This window comes from Arvicanthis niloticus, chromosome 24 (genome assembly GCF_011762505.2).
Source record: "Arvicanthis niloticus isolate mArvNil1 chromosome 24, mArvNil1.pat.X, whole genome shotgun sequence".
NCBI classification, from domain to species: Eukaryota; Metazoa; Chordata; class Mammalia; order Rodentia; family Muridae; genus Arvicanthis; species Arvicanthis niloticus.
This window is the reverse complement of record NC_133432.1, coordinates 12469471-12488983: the sequence shown is the minus strand read 5'-3', so window position 1 is coordinate 12488983 and position 19513 is coordinate 12469471. Positions and strand designations below refer to the sequence as shown.

Genomic DNA, 19513 nt, shown 5'->3' with positions numbered 1-19513 from the left:
CTTCCCCAGTTACTTACTTCCTGGACACCGCACTCAAAACACTTGTTTTCTTCCACTGGCTCTGGCGTTTGACAGTACCGGCACACAGGACACCTATCCAGGACATGAAGATAAGGATGAAGTTATATACAGGTGTTGAAACCTGGACTCTAAACAGTCCTTCTTTATGCTTTCGCCTTTTCTTTCTTTTCTCTCAAATTTATTTACATAATGGAGGCAGGATCTCATGATCCTAGCTGCCCTGAACTCACCATGTAGACCAGGTTTACGTCAAGCTCACTGAGAACAGCTGACAGCTGATCCAAAGTTCTGAGACTCCAGATGTGAGCTACCACACACAACCAATAATTTTTATTGCTTTTTTGAGACAAGGTCTCACTATGTACCCTTGACTGACTTGGAACTTGCTATGTAGACCAGGCTGACCTACAACTCAGAGATCTGCCTGCCTCTGTTTCCCATGGACTGGAATTAAATGCATTTGTAACTATACCTGGTTCTGAGCCAATCTTTAAAAAAGGCTTATTGTCCTTTGTATGTGTGTGCCTACCAAGGCCAGAAGAGGGTGTTAGATCCCTGGAGCTGGAGTTCTAAGTGCCTGTGAATAATCCAATGTAGGTCCTAGGAGCCTAACCTGGGCCTTCTGCAAGAGCAGCCAGTGCACTTCACTGCTGAGCTGCCTTTCTCTCCTGATCTTCCTGCCTCCACCTCCCAAGTGTTAGCATTACAGGTGTGTGCCAGCATGCCCAACTGGGGTAACCCTTCCCTACCACAATCAAGGTGAACTAATATTCAATGGGCATTAATATATTTTGTTCCATGGGTCAATTTTTGTCAGAAAGTGAGATATGGCTGTAACTGACTAAACTGCCACCAAGAGAGCAAGTTCAAGGGGTAGCGACCATCCATTCCTTTCTTGGCTAGGACATGAAGAGCAAGGAAAAGGCACAAGCAGGCAGAAGGCAAGAAGGAAGCTCCAGTCCACCTGCCTTTCCTTAGTCCTGAAGACGATGGCAGGTGCAGAGGGGCGTGTGTGTGTGGGGAGCACTCAGGGGAGACGGGAAGGACACCATAACTTCAAGGCTAGCTTTGGTTACACGAGTGCCAGATCAGCTGGGCTTAGGAGTAAGGGCGTGCTTCCAATTTTAAAGATTTGATTTATAATGTATGTCCACATGTGTGTGCTTGAGTATATTCTATACAGTATGTGAAGCAGTACCTGCAGAAGCCAGAAGAGACCATTAGATTCCTGGTTTGAAGTAACAACCAGCCGTGAGCTGTTCAACCAAACCTGTGACTCTGCAAGAGCAGGAAATGTTCTAACCGCTGAACACCTCTCTGCCCCCCTTGTTTGCTTCTGAGATGGGTCTTGTGTAGACTAGGCTAGCCTCAAGCTTTCTATATAGCCAAGGATGACCTTGAATTCCGGGTCCTCCAGACTCCAATTCCTTAGAACTGGGATGCACTATGTCTGGTTTAGGCAGTGCTAGGAATTCCACCCAGGGTGTCCTGGTTGGGGCTTGCCTCGCTTCTATGCTGGGCAAGAATTCACCAACAGAACTACAGCTCTGGACCTGAGACCTTGTTTCCATTCAAACAACAGATAGTCAGGGAATGAGAGGTTAGAGGTAGAACTGTACTTAGCAAGGAGGAAGGGAGAGAGAGGAGAGAAGACAGGGAGGAAGATGGGGAGAGAGGGCAGAGGAGAGGAAGAGACAGAAAGAAACTGGGAAGTAGAGCTAGAAATGGCTGCTGGCATAGGCAGAGCAGCTGCACAGGTAGACAATGGCTTCCTGTCACCATCTGCCTGTGTGGAGGCTGTGGCCGACACTGCACAGGAAACAAGCTAACGCTGAGATGGAATTCTGACTACACATGTGCTAGAGTCCAGGGAAAACATTCAGAACCTAGCTGTTGTAGCACACAGTGAGTACATGCAGACACTCCACACCATCTACGAAAACATCAAAGGTATGCAACAACTGAAGCACCTTCCAAAATCCAGCTCCTCTGGACTAAAGGCTTGGATGGCTACACGCTTGGACATGACCTCCTTTTTTTGTGAAGTGCCATCACTCTGTAGCTCAGGCTGCCTTTAAATTCCTAACCTTCCAATCTTCAGTCCACATTATAGAATTACAGGCGTGGCCACTCACCTGACATTTGAATGAAGCTATGTAATTTGCGTGGAGGTCAAAGTTCTGTGGAACTGGTGCTGTTTCCTTCCACCGTGTGACTCCTGGGGAATCTAACTCAAGCATTGGGCTTGATATAAGTGAGTCATCTTGTCAACTCTAAGCTTCAACAATTTCTTCTATTTTTACTTATCTTTTAGTTTTTCATGACAAGATTTCTCTGTGTAACCCTGGCTGTCTTTGGCTCTACTCACTCTGTACACGATGGCCTCAAACTCAGAGATTCACCTGCCTCTGCCTTCCGAATGCTGGGGTTAAAGGCATGCACCATCTTTGCTCAGCTCATTTGTGTGTGTGTATGCACATGTATGCAGGTGCCTACAGAGGCCAGAAGAGGGTTTTTAAAGGGTCTTGGTATTTGAAGCACAATTTTGGATGGCAGAGATGGCCCAGAGGTTAAGAGCCCTTCCTGCCTTTGCAGAAAGACCCAGGTTCCATTCCCAGCACCCCCAGAGCAGCTCACAACCACCCACTGACTCCAGTTTCAGAGAACATGATGCCCTCTGGCATCCTGGGGCACCTGCATGCACATGCTGCACATAAACTCACAAACACACATCCACACACAAATAAAAAGTATTAAACAAATGACACTCTCCACAAGGCCTGACAGAATGGGAGGAGAAACACTGAGGTCTCTTCACTACTGAGATCCCAGCTCTGCAGATCTAAGACCAGCAGTGTGTGTTGAGGGGCATTTTGGATTCCAAGAAGAGGTCATAAAGGGCCCACATGGTGTGGGCAGCCCCTGCACTCACGTGGTGTCATCCCACCGCTGCAGACACTGGCTATGGAAGCTGTGGTTGCATAGGGTGGTGAGGATGCCGTTCACAGACTCGTCCATTCGCTCCAGACACACAGTGCACTTAGGGAGCTCCGTCAGGTCCATCACAGGGAGGCTGGCGCCCTACAGGAAACATCTGGTTAAGGCCCACCCTTCAGCCTCTGCCATCTTCTTCTTCAAACAAAAGACTTCTTGTTGCTTCTATTGTTCAGTTTTGGAGACAGAGCCTCACTCTGGACCAAGCTCACCTGGAACTCTTTAACAACCCTGAATCAGATTTGCAAGGACTCAGAGAGTAAGCTGCATCTGCTGCTTCTCTTTACTTTTTAAAGAGATTTAACAGTTTTCATTTTTTAAAAAAATATTTGAAAAAAATTTTTTTTATAAATGATTTCTTTATATGAGTACACTGTAGCTGTCTTCAGACACACCAGAAGAGGGCATCAGATCCCATTACAGATGGTTGTGAGCCACCATGTGGTTGCTGGGCATTTAACTCAGGATCTCTGGAAGAGCAGTCAGTGAGTCATCTCTCCAGCCCCACTCTTTTTATTTTTATCTGTATTGGTGTTTTGCCAGCATGAGTGTCTGGGTACTAAACATATGTGCAGTGCCCATGAGGGCCAGAAGAGGGCAACAGATCCTCTGGAATCGAAGCTAACAAGATGGTTGTGGGCTGTCTCCTGGGTGCTGGGAACTTCCATATTAGCAGCCAGAGCTTAACTGTTAGCCACCTCTCCAGTGGCCGCCACCCCCACCCTTACTCCACTTTTGAAATCTTGCTTTTTGTTTGTTTTGGAGGTACAGCTTAACTCAGGTAGGCTTCAAACTTGTGAAGTAGCTGAAGAGGCCTTGATGTTCTAATACTCTTCCCACTACCCTTTTAATTCTAAAAAGTGTATTTGTGTATGTCTATATCTGAGAGAGAGAGAGAGAGAGAGAGAGAGAGAGAGAGAGAGAGAGAGAGAATGAGAATGAATGTGTGTGTGTGTGTGTGTGTACATGTCTACACACTTGTAGAAACCAAAGAACAATTGAACTTAATTCAGCAGGCTTTGTGGTAGGAAACACCTTTATCTGCTGAGTCTGTGAAACCCTGACTGTTCTGGAACTCAATTTGTAGAGCAGATATTGGACTCAAACTCAGAGATCTGCCTTCCTCTGCCTCAAGTACTCAGATTAAAAGTGTAAGAAAGCCTGGCTACTGAGATCTTCTTGAAAAAAGAGAAAAATCTTATAGCACCATGGAGGCACTCTGACCTCCAGAGCCAAACCTGCTATTTACTATAAATGACCTGGCGGCCAGTATCACAGGCCAGGCTCTGAGGAGCTGCCCTGCTCCTGCTGAGAGCTGGAGCATGTAGACAACAGGACTCAACTTTAGCACTCAGGAGGCAGAGACAGGAGGAGCTCTATGAATTTGAGGCCATCCTACTATACACTGTGAGTGCTAGGATACCCTGCCTTAAAAAAATAAAACAAAAATCTGAGCATGGTAGCACATGCCTTTAATACTAGTACTTGGGAAACAGAGGCAGATGAATTTCTGTGAGTTCGAGGTCAGCATGGTCTACACAGTGACATTCAGGACAGCCAGGGCTACACAGGGAAGCCCTAAAACAAAAAGCTAGAAAGGACATTAGAGTTAATAGTCTGAGCAAACATGTTTCTTTCTGCTGCAAACTGTCTTCCATCGTTCTGGGACAGTTTTAACAGTCTTAAAGCAGAATTCTTTTCTTTACTCTGATCTGGGGACAGGGTCTTGTTACATAGCCGAGGCTGGCCTCCACTCAGTAACTTCTGCTTCCTGAGTGCTGGGTCAAGGCATGTGCTACCACACTTTTTTCTTCATCTTAAAAAGAAGATATAATTTTCCACTATGTTTTTTTTTTTTTTTTTTTTTTTGAAAGAAGGGCTTTGCAATGATAGCTTTGACTTTGCCAAGCCACCTGTGAATTCATGCCACTCCCCACCCCAGTAATCTCCATTTTAAACTCAGTGGTTTTTAGTATGTCCACACCAACAACTCCCTTGTGTATCCAGCACCACCATCCATCAACAATCCATCACCCCAGAAGAACCTCCACATCTGTTAGCTGGCCCCTCCCACTCTGCTTTTCTTCCAGACCCCAGAACCTGTCTTCTGTTTCTACTCTCAGTCTCTACAGTAAGGCCTATTTCTGATGTTTGTGCAAGCATCCTAACATTCAATTTGGTAGGGATCGACATGTCTCATCAGATTTAAGAAGTCTTCACACTTACATCCTCAGATTTCAGCACTTCAGCCCTTTCCACATAGACCAGCTGGCAGACGTCATCTTCAATGGAGTTGAACTGGCGGCCGTTGCATGCCATGTAGAAACTATCCGCATCAGCCTGTGCACACCGATGGGAAAGACAGAGATAAAGGCTGGTCATGGAAGATGCGCTCTCCATTCCCCCACAGTTACAGTCAGGAGAAGGCAAGCACTACAAGTAGCAAGCCCTGGAGCTAGCAAGTCAGCAGAAGGCACTGCTGTGTGCTGAGCAGAGAATATTCAACCTGCCATCTGTCCACAAGTTCCTGGACCGTTCTTTCCCTGGTAGTCATTATTTTTGTGGCACTTGGAAGAAGACACAGAGATACTTTTTTAAAATTCTGGAACTAAATTGTAACCGTCACAGAAAAACTCTAAAATAAAAGGGAGGAGGTGCTGAAGAGATGGCTCAGTGGTTAGGAACACTGATTGCACTTCCAGAGGTCTTGAGTTCAACCACATGGTGGCTTACAATCATCTATCTGTAATGGGATTCCATGCCCACTTCTGGTGTGTCTGAAGACAGCTACAGTGTACTCACATAAATTAAATAAACAAACAAACAAACAAACAAACAATGCCCTTAAAAAAAACCCATCATTTCATTTGAAGAAAAAAAAAAAAAGCTGTGGTTTGGTGATGCATGTCTTTAATTCTAGTGCTTCCAAGGCAGAGGCAAGTGAATCTCTCTCAAGAATCTCTCTCAGCTCAAGATGGCTGCTGCAAGGATGATAGCCGCCTTCTGTCGGCTCCCCACAATCACTGAGTTCAAGATAAGCCTGTTCTACCGAGTGAGTTCCAAGTCATCCAGGGCAACACGGAGAAACCCTGTCTCAAAAAAAAACCCAACAAAACAAAACAAAACAAACCCAAAACCAAACCAAAGCTAGCCTCTGTGTTAAGGAGTAAGGAACACTGTGAATGAAAAGCCTGCTTCTCCTCTGTAACTGAGTAAGCACAGCACAAGATGAAGCACTGCACTAAGAATCCAAGACCATGTCAGGACGCCTAGTGCAGGCCCAGGTGTTGGAGACTAGGGCTGGAGACATGGCTCAGTGTAAAGAGCACTTGCTCTTTCAGGGCACCCAGATTTAAGTCCCAGCACCCACATGGTGCTCACAACCATCCTTAACTTCAGTTCTAGGCAGTCAGACGCACTCTTCTGAGCTCCAAGGACACACGCACATTACAGTACATGACATACACGCAGGCAAACCACTCACACACAGAAAATACTGTTTGAGGGCAGTTTTCATGACCTCAGGAGACCTTGTCCTTAAAGAGACTAAACGCTAGAATTATATACAACCAGAAATTTAAAGAATGCCAACTTCAGGTTTTGCTGAATTTTGTTGTTCTACTCAGAGAACAATCCATTATGATCAGGGCTTCCTCTGCCTTACTGTCAGAGACCACCGCAGAGCTGACTGTGTTTTTACTGACTGACTGACTGTCTGTTTTCAAGATGCTGAGGCATCCCTCCTCACTGAGGGACCAGCCACACATAGGTATAGTATAGAATAGAGTTTACTCAGGGCATAGGGAGGGGAGCCAGGAGGGTAGTAGAGGCAGAGGAGAGAGAGAGAGAGAGAGAGAGAGAGAGAGAGAGAGAGAGAGAGAGTGGGGAGGGAAGGGAGAAGGGAGGGAAGGAATAAGGGAGGGAGAGGGAAAGAGAGAAAGAGAGAGAGAGAGAGAGAGAGAGAGTGAGAGAGAGAGAGAGTGAGTAGAGGATGGTCTTAAGCACGTGGAGAGAAGGGGAAGTGGCGAAGTAAGAGGCAAAAGAAGAGCAAGAGATCAAGAAAGAGAGGAGGGAGAGGAGGGGGCAAGCAGCCCCCTTTTACAGTGGGCCAGACCTACCTGGCTGTTGCCAGGTAACTGTGGGGGTGGAGTTTAGACAGAATGCAAACAGCAGCAAGCCTGACAGCCCCGGGTTTTGTAGTGAGCATTTAGGTTTCTTTAAAAACCCAGTTATGTTATGTGAATGTTTTGTTTTAAGCCCAGGTATGGGATATGGAGCAGCTTCAGACTGTGCACGGCCGTTAGCTATGACTGTCTCCTGCTCTAGAGGGGCTTGATTTTTGCCAGCTGTAGATAGTTTACATTTAGGACTGGAGAGGGTGTCAATGGGAAAGCCCCAGGAGCCTGTGGTGGCCGCCACTGTAGTCCCTGCTGCTGGGCTTTTTGTTGTTGGGTTGCTGGCTGGAGATATTCTCACCACAAAGACTGGACAAGCCCAGGGAACTCTAGACAGCAGGAAGTGGTCTGAGGAGAGCCCTTTCCTCTAACCTTTTCTACTACTCAGTGTTGGGGGCGAGGTGTTGGAAGGTGTCAGATATGAGAACTGAATAATGCACCCCAAGAAAGTCTGACTCCTGAAACCCACACAGGCAGAAGGGACTGCCGCCAACACACACAAAAGTAAACGTAGACAGTTAGGGCCAACAGAAGTCACAAGACATTCAGAGACCACCGACAGCTGCCCTTCTATGGACTCAAGCTACACTCTTCACAGGATGCTTCTGACCTAACTTTGGGAAGTGATTAGTTGCATCCTGTTCGCACCTGTTCTCTGGGTCCCTTCAAAGCAGAGTTCTCTAAGAGTACACAGCTGTCGTCTAGCGGTGGTGGTGCAAGCCTTCAATCTTAGCACTTGATTTGGGAGGCAGATGCAGGTGGATCTCTGTGAGCTTGGGGCCAGCCTGATCTGTGGAAAGTAAATTCCAGGACAGCCAGGACTGTTACATGAAAAAACCCTGTCTTAAAAAACCAAAACTAAACAAAAGAGCACACAGTGGTCAATTTGACTTTACAAAGAATCCTAGGAATATTAAAAATGGTTTTTAGAGCTGGAAAGATGGCTCAGTGGTTAATGGCATTGGCTGCTCTTTCTGAGGACCCAGGTTTGGTTCAGCAACACATGGCTCATAACCATCTGCAAAACATGTTCCAGACGAATGTCCTGCCCTCTTCTGGCCTCCATGGACACTGCACAGAAATGGTACACAGACATACATGCAAGCAAAACACATATACATGTAAAATAAAAATGTTTTTGTTGGGCTGGTGAGATGGCTCAGCCATCAGGAGCACTGACTGCTCTTCTGGAGGTCATGAGTTCAAATCCCAGCAACCACATGGTAGCTCACAACCATCTGTAATGAGTTCTGATGCCCACATAGAAGTGTCTGAAGTGTCTGAAGGGTATAATTATTTACATATAATAAATGAAAACCTTTGGCCGGGAGTGAGTAAGGGCCAGAGCAAGAGGGAGAAGGGAAGGGGAAAGAAAAAAAAAAGTTGAGTCTACTAAGTAAATCAGGCTTGCCTCCGACTCAAATTCCTCTGCCTTTGCTTCCTGAGTACTGGGATTAAAGGCATGTGTCGCTACGCCCCAGAAAATAAATCCTAAAAAAATTAAAAACACAAAAGCCAAGGTGTTCAACTCTGCTGTAGACCCAGATTCAGAAGGTAACACTAAGGTCAAATATACCTCACCCCTGACTGACAGGAAGTCTCCTGAGGTGCTTCAGAAATCCCAGCCAGTGGCTCCAGTTAGCACCAAGGATAGTGATCATATCACCGGCCCCGTGATAGTTGACTTTGTCCTCACAGTCCTGCCTGCTGGCCAGACACTTGGTTAGAGTCCCCTGGAGGCATGAGGACTCTGTTTTCTTTGTTTCAAAGGTGAGGGAACTGGCTGCAGAGAGCTTAGTGATTAGTTACACTACTAGACATTAATAACCAAGAGAGAAAAGGCCACATTTCATAGCTAGGACTGGGACACAGGAGTGGGCGAGGGGACAGTCATTGTAAGTCACTAGGAACAGCAATACTTTATAGTGTCTACAACTATGATTAACAAGTACCATGAAGGGAAAAGCACAGAAGTGAACTGGAAAATGTCTAAGAACGTAATTAAGCCAGATTTGACATTTACATTCACGCCAGTAATCCCAGGTCGAGACTGAGGTAAAGAACATGTCTTGAGAGTTCAAGGCCAGTCTGGGATAAATAGGAAAATCTACGGCATCATAAACTACAGATGAGACCTTGTTGGAAATAAAATGAAAGGAACTGTCTTTAAATATTATATCTGGAGATGTGGTAGTACGTATCTTTAAGCCAAACACTTTGGAGGCAGAGTGCCTGGTAGAAGTGGTTAATTCCAATCCAGCCAGAACTACATAGTAAACCACTGCCATAACAAAAGATTATGTGGGATGGCTCAGCAAGAGAAGACACCGCCGCCGGCTACCGAGCCTCACAGTCCGAGCCTCACAGTCCGAGCCTCACATGGTAGAAGAAAACCAACTCCTGAAAGTTGTCTTCTGATTTCCACACGTGACCAAACATACATACGCATACAAAATAAATACATGATATGCAATCTGTAAAAGTTGTATACAGGCGCCAGTGAGATGGCTTAGTGGGAAAAGTCACTCGGCCCAAGCCTAACAATGCGAATCCCTGTAACCTACATGACAGCTGATTCCTGTAAGCTGTCCTCCCTGACCACACACACATGCTCACACACATAAGCACATATTACTGAACACCTACCATGGCTGTCCACCCTGTATCCCTCAACAAGGAAGCCTGTGTCATGAGTTCACTTTACCCACAAACCTTTGTAACCCATTAGAGTGGTAAGAACAAATGATCTGTCAAACACCCATTTGTAAACTAGCAGGATGGGACAGTTTATCTGGAGGAAACTGTTGACCAAGGAGCTGAGAGAAGTTAACTTTCCACAAATTAGAGCCCTGTGTAGCCATGGTTGTCCTGGAACTCATTCTGTAGACCAGTGTAGCCTCAAACTTAAGAGATCACCAGCCTCTGCCTCTGTAGTGGTTGGATTGAAGGCTTGTGCCATCACCACCCTACCTAACATAGTCAAATTTCAATGGACAAATATTACAGGATATAAAAACATAAAAAAAAAAAAAAAGCTTGTGTAAACCCAAAGCTCGGACATCCCCTCAGTGACACCCCTCAGTGGGTAAAACTCACCTCATGTTTATGTTCATATACAAACACACATGCTCTTAAGAACCAGCATGCTTACAGCAGTACAAGGAAGAGAGGCAATGACAAAGCCTTCCTGATTCCAAACTGCACAAGTACTTTCAGGTCTAAGAACATCTCTGTTCTTTTACTAAAAAATCTTTTTTAAAGAAGGAAGGGACTTCAGGGCAGGCAGTCCCACAGAAGATGACAGTTTAGTATGGCGCTTGTGTGCTGGGGACACAGCTAGACAACCACTCTCTGGGCTCCTGTGTCCCTTGGGCTAATCCTCACTGGATAAGAAGACACAAGCTGGATTTCACACCCGGTCTGATGCATAGAGATCATGAGTCAGGTGTGGTGGTGCCAGTCTGTCATCAAACTACGTGGGAGACAGAGGATGAGAATACAAGTTCAGTGTACACCTGAGGTACAGTGAGACAAGGGTAGCCTGGGCAACTTAGTGAGACCCTGTCTCAAAATATAAAAAGATAAAAAGAGAGCCGGGGATGTCATCAGTGGCAGAGCATGTAAAAGGCGTTGGCACCTATCTTCAGAACCAAAAAAATAAGAATTAAAAAAATGTCTTTTAAATTATGGGACTATAGGCTAGTGGAACAATGGGTAATAACTCTAATAAAGATCAGAAGATTCCAGGTTCTACTCATGGCTGGTTTGGTCATCTTGGGTTTCTTTTGTTAGGTGTGGTAGTTCCAACACTTGGGAGACAAAGGCAGACATATCTCTGTGAATTCCAGGCTAGCCTGTCTTCAAAGCAAGTAACAGGCCAGCCAGGGCTAGACAGTAATACCTTATTCAAAATAAAATAAAATAAAATTAGGACTGAAAAGGTGGCTCAGCAGTTAAAAACTGCTCTTCTAGAAGTTCTGAGTTCAATTCCCAGCAACCACATGGTGGCTCACAACCATCTGTAATGGGAACTGATGCCCTCTTCTGGTGTGTCTGAAGAGATCGACAGTGTACTCATACACATAAAAAAGAGGAAATAAATCTTAAAAAACAAGCCAATGTAATCGTATTTCTAATGGCCTAATAGCCATGGGGTTACAACCACACTGACCCCACCCTAGATGCCATTTCTGAACGCGAGGCGTACCACACACAACTGGCAGCACAGTTTCCACGGCGCGTCTGCAGCAGGGGATGTCTAGTCTCTTAGCTTTTACCTGTGCACTGAACTTGACCAGCACCATGTATTGATTCGGAGTGGAGTCCCTGATGATTTTCATTTGTTCAATTACATCATTGAACGGGGCAACAAACTTCATGAGGTCATGACTGGTCATGGTGGCAGGGACCGTGAGGACACACAGCATGGCACTGCGCCGCACGTCTTCTTTCAGGGAGGTCATCTTACTAAGAGGAAGACAATGAGACCGTCTTGAAAAGTCTGGAGAACGATACCAAACAACTCTTTTGTCTGAGAAAATATGAAAAATAAAATGGCTAATATTTCACAAATCAACTCGAATAACTGTTGAGTTTACTTGAAAACACACACTCCTGAGTGCCTGAGTCCTTTTCTATGAGTTCGCAGTGCACTTTAAGGGAAGCCCTAAACATTCTATATTACCTCCACCTGAGTTTTCAATCTTTTTTTTTTTTTTTTTTTTTCCCGAGACAGGTTTCTCTGTATAGCCCTTGCTGTTGAGTTTTCAATCTTAAAAAAACATATTTGGCCAGACGGTGGTGGGGCACGCCTTTAATCCCAGCACTTGGGAGGCAGAGGCAGGTGGATTTCTGAGTTCGAGGCTAGCCTGGTCTACAGAGTGAGTTCCAGGACAGCCAGGGCTACACAGAGAAACCCTGTCTTGAAAAAACAAACCAAACAAACAAACAAAAAAAAAAAAGATATTTGATTGGTTCTTTGAGAATTTCACACAACATATTTTGATTGTATTCACCTCACATAGTATTTCTCCAGAACTTTCAATTATGATTTAAACAGTTGTTAATTTATATGACCAGACTCAGTGTTTTATTCTCTTTTCAAAAAATATTTATTTTTCTGTGTATGAGTGTTTGCCTACACATTTGTCTGTGTACCACATGCAGGCCTGGTGGCTTAGAAGAAGCCGTGGACCTCATGGAACTGGAGTTAAAGATGGTTGTGAGTCACCTTGTGGGTGCTGAGAACTGAACCTGGGTCCTCTACAATACCAGCCACTGCTCTTAACCTCTGAGCCACGTCTCCAACGCCATGTTTCAGTTTCTTTAATTTTTGAATAATAATCTACTGTTGAGTAACTATGAGGCACAGTGCTACTGTGAGGTTCTCTTAAGAGCTCCATAAGAAGAGTGAGCACCCACCAGTCAAAGATAGTTGATATATCTAGGTTGGGTAGTGGGTTACACCTCTGATTGAACAATACCAAACTTATAAAGCCTATGATTAACATTTCTTAAAAAAATGTATAAATGCAAAATGAAAAGGGGGCATGGGATAGGGGTTTTCTAAGGGGGGGGAATGGGGAAACAGGATGGTATCTGAAGTGTAAATGAAAGATCTAATAAAAAAAAAAAAAAAAAAAAAGAAGAGTGAGCACAAATCTATTAGACAATTCTAACCTCTGACAATGCGACTGAAAAGTAGAAAAAGTACTGTCGATCTGAACTGATGTGCGGGAGGAAGAGAAACCTTCTACAGTGCCATTTGCTTTTGATATACTGAAAATGAACGTGACAGCTGGGATCCAAATGGCTACCTGATGACTGGCTATCTCCCAGTTCCCTGGAGGGACATGGCAGGCAAGTTAGGGCAAAGATAGTTGTTGAGACATCACCAATTACCGTATGCAGAGAGCTGATGATCCAGCTGTTGGGTTATCTGTCTAAGTGCTTCCTTTCCTTGAGCTTCTAAAAGAAAGTTGTTTTTTGTTTGTTTGTTTGTTTTTAAACAAGGGAAAAAAACTGTAAAAGCCAGGTCTGTGGTGTACACCTTTACAGGCAGATGTCTATGAGTTCCAAGCCAGCCAGGGTTATCAGTGAGACCTTGTCAAACCGAAGCCTTGAAAACAGGTACTTCAAGGAACCTCAGCTGGCTTCTGGGGTTTGGTATGGTTATGGTAAAGACAGGAGCATGGGATGCTATGGCTCCTTTGGTTTTCAGTGCCCCAATCAGTGCCCATACCTACTGTTTAACAGAGTGTGTCCCAAGCTTTTCTTATGGGCATGCAGAGGTTCATTTGAGTAAGGAAAGCTTTGGCCCAGTCTCCACTGTCCAACACAGCACTCACAACTGTGTAGTCCACAGTACCTAGTACAGTGGTTGTCAAAGCCTTAGCCTGACCTCGTTCCAGGCACACAGAGTGTTCTCCCTACTCAAGCAAGACCAAAGCAGTCTGAAGGAAGACAGCTTTGCTTACTTTGTCTTGTACAGGTGCATGATGCCGTGGACTATTTCAACGGAAGGGTTGCCGCTGAAGAAGGAGATCTGGTCTGGGAGCTGCTTGGATGGAGACTCTGGGGCTGTGGTCACAGGCTCACTCTGCTCTCTACTTCTCTGTACAGAGACGGGGGCTGCTGAGGGCTTCTTTTCTTCTGTTGTGTCTCTCAACTCATCTTACAAAAGTGAAAATTAGCAGATCACCAACAGCTGGGAATAAGCTTAAGGGGCCTAAGAGAATTAGGATTTCAAGCGGAACAGTAAATTGTGACAGAGAAACTGGACTGTATTACATTAAGAACCATATTCATGCTGGGTGTGGCAGCTCATGCCCGTAATCCCAACACCAGGAGGATGGAGCAGTAAAGCTGCAGATGTAAGAGACTCTGTCACAAAAAACCAACAAACCATACTGTTGAATTGTTGGGTTTGGGAATATCCCAAGAACATTTAAAGCTCTCTTTAGCTAAAAACATATCCAAGTAAAAATCACTTAACACTGGGGGTGAGGGGAAGGGCAACATTTGGAATGTAAATAAATAATAATAATAAAAAAAATCTCTCAATACTCTCAAACCCCAACAGAAGCTCCCCCCACCCATCCAGCAGCACCCCAACATAAGCAGGCGACATTTACTGCCAGCTCCTCGGTGTGACAGTCAGTCAGGGCTCTCTGAAAACTGAACCTTCCAGTTCTGACCACACCTATGAGGGAGATGCAGAAGGCATCCACTCCCTCGGCTGTGCAGGCCAGTAAGGCAGCGAGCCTGCAGCAGGCTTCCCCAAGGACGCACTGCTCCACTGGAGCCCAGTTAGCAGTGGTGAGCACTCCCGCCAGAGTGAAGAACCCACCTTCTTACAATCGGTCTAGTTTTTCCTGTATTACTACTCTTTTAAAACAGGGTCTTAGGTTATCTGTTTCCAAACTGGAGGGTTTAAATAACCCTTTGCCCCTGAGTAGGTAGGACTAAAGGCATGCACCTTTGCATCCAAATATATTACTAATTTAGAAAAAAAAAAAAGGACAATGAAATATGCTTCAAAAGTCACATAAAGAACACAAGTACTTAAAAGAAATACACACGCTGGAACTGTGGCTCACTTGGTGGCGTGTTAGCCTTACAGGCATGAAGCCCTGGGTCTGTGCGCAGCAGCACACAAACTGGATGTCCTGGCGTATACACATAATCCCACCACTCAGGAGGCGAATGGACAAAGATTAAAGCTTTGATAATAAAGTCATCCTAATTAATAAGTACACCAGAGCTGAGCCTCATCTGCTCACCAACCAAAGAGGAAACACACAGCCAGGGGCTCACAGTACGAGGGTACAGCCAGGCTTCCTGAGGGCATACCTGTGCTGGCCTTCATGGTCTCAATAATCACATCGGTCATTTCCCGACGGCCAAGGTGCTGGTGGATGATGGCTGCTTTCTCCCCTGGTGACTTCCCTTCTAGGCAGGCGGCAGCTGAAGCCAATGTCTTCGTTTTGATCTCCTCATTGGACATCTCTCCAGCTGAAGAACACATGAAAGATTAATACCTTACGACAGAACAAATTCCTCTCACTTCTCAGCACTCCAATCAATGTCTTTCTTCCTCCTCCTCTACCGTGCTTCACTGTGCCCATGGATGAGGCCTTTTCCAGTGCCTGCCTCAGTCCCTCTGGGAGTTCTATTCATGAATAAGCGGCATTTCAGAATCCCTGAGATGTGACTGAAATGACCTTAACATCAGGTCTGAGGCAGACCCCAGGCTTGTCCAACCCAGGACACAGTAGGAGCTCTCACCCTAGGCTCTGCTGCATAAATGTCTCCATGACTAGGCCTGTATGAAGTTACCTGTTTGTGCCTAGTGCCAACTGAGCTGACTTTCAGATCTAGGGGTCACTTTGAGCTCTTGAAAGCCGCTTGTAACCTTGAAATAAATCAGTCATTTGAGTCTGACAGGACAAGAAAGACCACAACTCAATTCTTCTTCTGCAATTCCAAAGGCTGGACTCACAGAGTGTCCAGTGATGCCATTCTTCTTGTTCTAAGCGCCAGTCCAGTTCTCCAACCTAAGTAAGTGTTCCTGTTTCTCTTTTCCATCAACTTACGACATTGAACCCTTATGGCACAAATCAGAGACCAAGTCTGATTCAGGGCACGACAAAAACTCTGACAGATATCAAGCAACTACCCTCCCACACACACCTTTTCTCTCTGTCTGTTTGTTTAGACAGGTTTCCCCGGAACCCGGACTGGCTTGTGGTTGCCGGTCCAATTGCCTTCCCCTCAGGAGCCTCAATGTTAATCAGGTAAGGTTGTGACGATCAAAGGAGAGGCGAAGCTGCATGGCCCACTAAGGAAGTCTGTGGCTGGTGGGGAAGACGTCGGATCCTCGGGACCGGCTGGGTTAGAACCCGTGTTTCCAGCCACTCATATCTAACTTTGGGCAAATCGTTTAACCACTGGCCTGTCTTCCAGTTTGGGAAAAGCGCATCGCATCCCCTCCCCACCCCGCCCCAGGCCGCGCTCTCTCGCAGCGAGGGCGGCGTCGAGCGGAGGAACCTGGCGAGCCCGGGGGCGGGTGGAGCGAGGGCTGCCGACCCGCCGGCCCTGCGCGAGGCCGCGCACTCACCGGCGGCGCTGAAGTCGAAGTCGGCGGGGACCGGCGAGTGACCCGCGAGCTCCAGTCGGATGACCACCAGTGACACACTCATAGGACAGGTGCTGGTCGGCGTGGGCCCCGGTGGGCTGAGGGAAGACTGCGGGCCGAGCCCAGAGGCCGAGCGGCCCGCGGTCGGCAGCGCCGCCACCGCCTCAGTGCCGCGGCCGCCGCCTAAGCAGCGGCAGCCCCTCTCGCGCAGCCGGCCGAGCCACAACAACCTACACTTCCGCCTCTCGGCCGCCGTCTCTGACCCGCGGGGTCGCGCACGCGCACGCGCACGGGCCGGCGGCAAGGGGCGAGGCCCCGGGCGCGCATGCGCTTTCGGCAGTCGCTTCTGAACCTTAGTTGTCTGGACGTGACAGTGTACGAGGAGCGTGCGCAGTCCGTGCAGAGCGTTCTGGCTTATTTCTTTTACGTTTGATCCCTCTCTCCGTTTGTCCTGCCTAGTATCCCCGCAGGGTTCACCGAGACTCTGAGGGTTCGCAGAGACTCTGAGGGTTCCTGGGTCTTCGACCTCGGGGTTGTAACTTTCTGCAGGTATGGCGATGGGCTGGTTAGGAGCGCCACGGCTTCACAGATATTCCACTGAGAGCTGAACACTGCGGGGCTGCCTGGGGTGATGATTTTGCAGGCACCGAAAACAGCCCCAGACAGGGCAACCTCCGGCACTCGTGCGATCTTGAGCTAGTTGTTGCATAATGAAACGCTGTGTAGAGACAGGGATACGCTGGAAAGCCTATAGGTCATGGTTAAGTTTGGTTTAATTGTTTGGTTATGTTTGGTTTTGGTTTTATTTTTTGGCTTTGTTGTTGTTGTTGGTTTTTGTGGTTGTTTTTGTTTGTTTGTTTGTTTTTTGAGTCATAGTTTCTCCATGAACACCTGACTGTCCTGGAACACTGTAGACCGGTCTGGCCTCGAACTCAAGAGATCCTCCTGCCTCTGCCTCCAAACTTGTGTGATACAGGCCTGCCCACCACCGTCTGGCCACTGTTTAGCTGTTTGGAGTTGTTTGGAGACAAGGTTTGGTGTAGCCCAAGAAAGCTCTAACTCTATATATTGGAGAAAAGATAAGCCGTGTTCTCTGTATATTGGAAACAGGTGTCCTTGAACTTCTGACCCTCCTGCCTCTTCCACCTCACCAGTGCTAGGGTTACAGGCTTCTGCTGAAGGCCTTGTGCCTCACAAGATGGCAGGATAGAACTAACTCAAGGATTGTGCTCTGTGCAGGTGCCATGGTGAGCACACACACCGAGGAATGTACCTCAGTGGTAGAATGCTTGGGGTATAGGCTCTGTGTTCAGTGTCTAGTACACACACACACACACACATGAGAAAAGCCAGGTAAAATCAGTGCATGTATGGAGAAAAAGCATGACATGACAGGATGCCCTTCTGTACATGCTGGAGAGTAAGAGCTGCAGGAGAGGCCGTGCATACAAACTGTACTGGAACAGGAAAGCAGAGTATATGGCGGTGCTTGTGCTATTTCCTGTGTAATATGTCTCATACCCCTTTAATGCCAGCGTTTCCCAACTTCTGCTCACATTTCAGGACCTGAAAACCATATCAGAATGCGTGCATGTGTGTCTGTGCATCATAGACATCAGTAGTATTGTCACCTTGTGGTGACCACCAAAAAAGATGCCCAGATATCACCAAATGTCCACTCTGCAGCCCAAATCATACCCTCCCCCAGAGAATAATGGGCTTACATGACAGTACATAAGCCACCCACACAGTGAAGATCATCTGACCCTGTGTCAGACATTGGTTTATGGTGCTGAGGTTGACCTATGGCCTTCAACATGCTAAGTACATGCCATCTGCTGAGGCACACCCCCAACTCAAGTGTTACATAACCTTAAATGGTGTACCACACACTAACTTGATAGCTGGACATTCTTTACCTTAGGCACTGGTGACACTCCCCACCCCACTTGCAATAGGTACAGTAATTGTCCCCATTTTACAGAGGAGGAACCTGAGGCTTAGAAGGTAATGTACCCAAGACCTCACTACCCCATGTCTGTAATATAAAACTGTACACTCTGTGGGTGTGGATGGAATATGACTGAGGCATTAGTCTAACCTCATTCTGGTTGACAAGCTTTGTGCCATAGAAGATGTCAGTTCCAGGAAACTAGCATTGTTAACCAGGCATGGGCAAGCTGTCACAGCTCTTTGTGGCTGTCAGCCACTCAAGTGTGTCCCTAGCTCTTCCTTCCCTATATCCCTCTCTGCCTTTTCATGCTGGCTAGCCTGGGCTAGCTTGACATTCAAGGCTGCCCCTGAAGAAGAAAGCAAGGCTAAGGTGTAAAACTGAGTGGAAATTCACCAGGCAGACAGACGAAGCAGGGGGAAAAGGTTGTGGTCTGCTGGCACAGCAGGTGCCAAGTTCTGGTGAGAAGGGAGACAGAGAGCTTGCCAAGTGTGCGCAAAGGCCAGAGTCCGATTCCCCAGGGATACACAACCCAGAAGTGGTAGCATAAGACTAATCTCGGCCTCCACGTCAGTTTGTTGTCCATCATAGACTTTGACCTCAGCATAGAAGATTGAAAGAGAGTCATCAGCCTTGAAGTTTGGGGTTTGGGAGGTTTGTTATGTTTTTTTTAACTACCAAATTCAGCCAAATTTTGATGACTAAGTACGTCATGCCGTTTTCAAGATTTACTCTTTAATCTTTTGTTAGCTGGGTACAGCAGTCCTTATTAGCCTGCCATACCAGCTAACTAGGGAGACTAAGGCAGGAGGATTGCCTGGACCCAAGCACTTGAGACCAGCTCGGGCAGCAGAGCAAGACCCATCTCAATAAAAGAGAAAAAAAAAAAAAGACAGGGTTTTTTTGTTTAGGTCTTGGTTTTGTTTGCTTGTGAAGTTTTGTGTCTATCCAAGGTTTGTTTGTGTGTGTAAGATAGGGTCTCATTATGTAGCCCTGGCTGCTCTGGAGACAGAGATTCCCTGCCTCTGTTTCCCCAGTGCTGAGATTATAGGTGTGTACCTGCAAGCCCCAATAAAAACCTAATTTCACATAGGAAATTAGGCCTCCAAGTTAGGAAACCAGGCCTCTTGAAGGGATCCAGAGACAGTTTCCTCTGAGGGCTCTGGACCCAATCAGTGCATTGATCCCATGACAGATTTGTAGTGAGATAACTTTGTGGAAGCTGGTGAATCCTGG

At 46.6% G+C, this 19513-nt stretch overlaps 2 protein-coding genes across 7 annotated transcripts in view; one reads left to right on the top strand and one right to left on the bottom strand.

Annotated features, from left to right (window-relative positions):
• Window positions 1-19513, bottom strand: part of Brap (BRCA1 associated protein) — a 31765-nt gene that overhangs the window by 9750 nt on the left and 2502 nt on the right. Inside the window, exons 1-7 of one of the 3 annotated variants that reach the window (XM_076922711.1) lie at window positions 16309-16664; window positions 15042-15203; window positions 13667-13862; window positions 11468-11657; window positions 5242-5355; window positions 2954-3102; window positions 18-93 (exon numbers count right to left, since the gene is read on the bottom strand). In XM_076922711.1, coding sequence (XP_076778826.1) covers window positions 18-93; window positions 2954-3102; window positions 5242-5355; window positions 11468-11657; window positions 13667-13862; window positions 15042-15203; window positions 16309-16390 — 969 coding nt within the window. In that variant the 5' untranslated portion in view covers window positions 16391-16664. Of the gene's footprint in view, window positions 1-17; window positions 94-2953; window positions 3103-5241; window positions 5356-11467; window positions 11658-13666; window positions 13863-15041; window positions 15204-16308; window positions 16665-19513 lie in introns of those variants that run through there. The other 2 variants (XM_076922710.1, XM_076922712.1) reach the window with 2 other exon arrangements.
• Window positions 16283-19513, top strand: part of LOC143437720 (acyl-CoA dehydrogenase family member 10) — a 41772-nt gene continuing 38541 nt past the window's right edge. Inside the window, exon 1 of one of the 4 annotated variants that reach the window (XM_076922706.1) lies at window positions 16283-16397. The gene's annotated coding sequence lies outside the window, so the exon portion shown is untranslated. Of the gene's footprint in view, window positions 16398-16721; window positions 16876-19513 lie in introns of those variants that run through there. The other 3 variants (XM_076922707.1, XM_076922705.1, XM_076922709.1) reach the window with 3 other exon arrangements.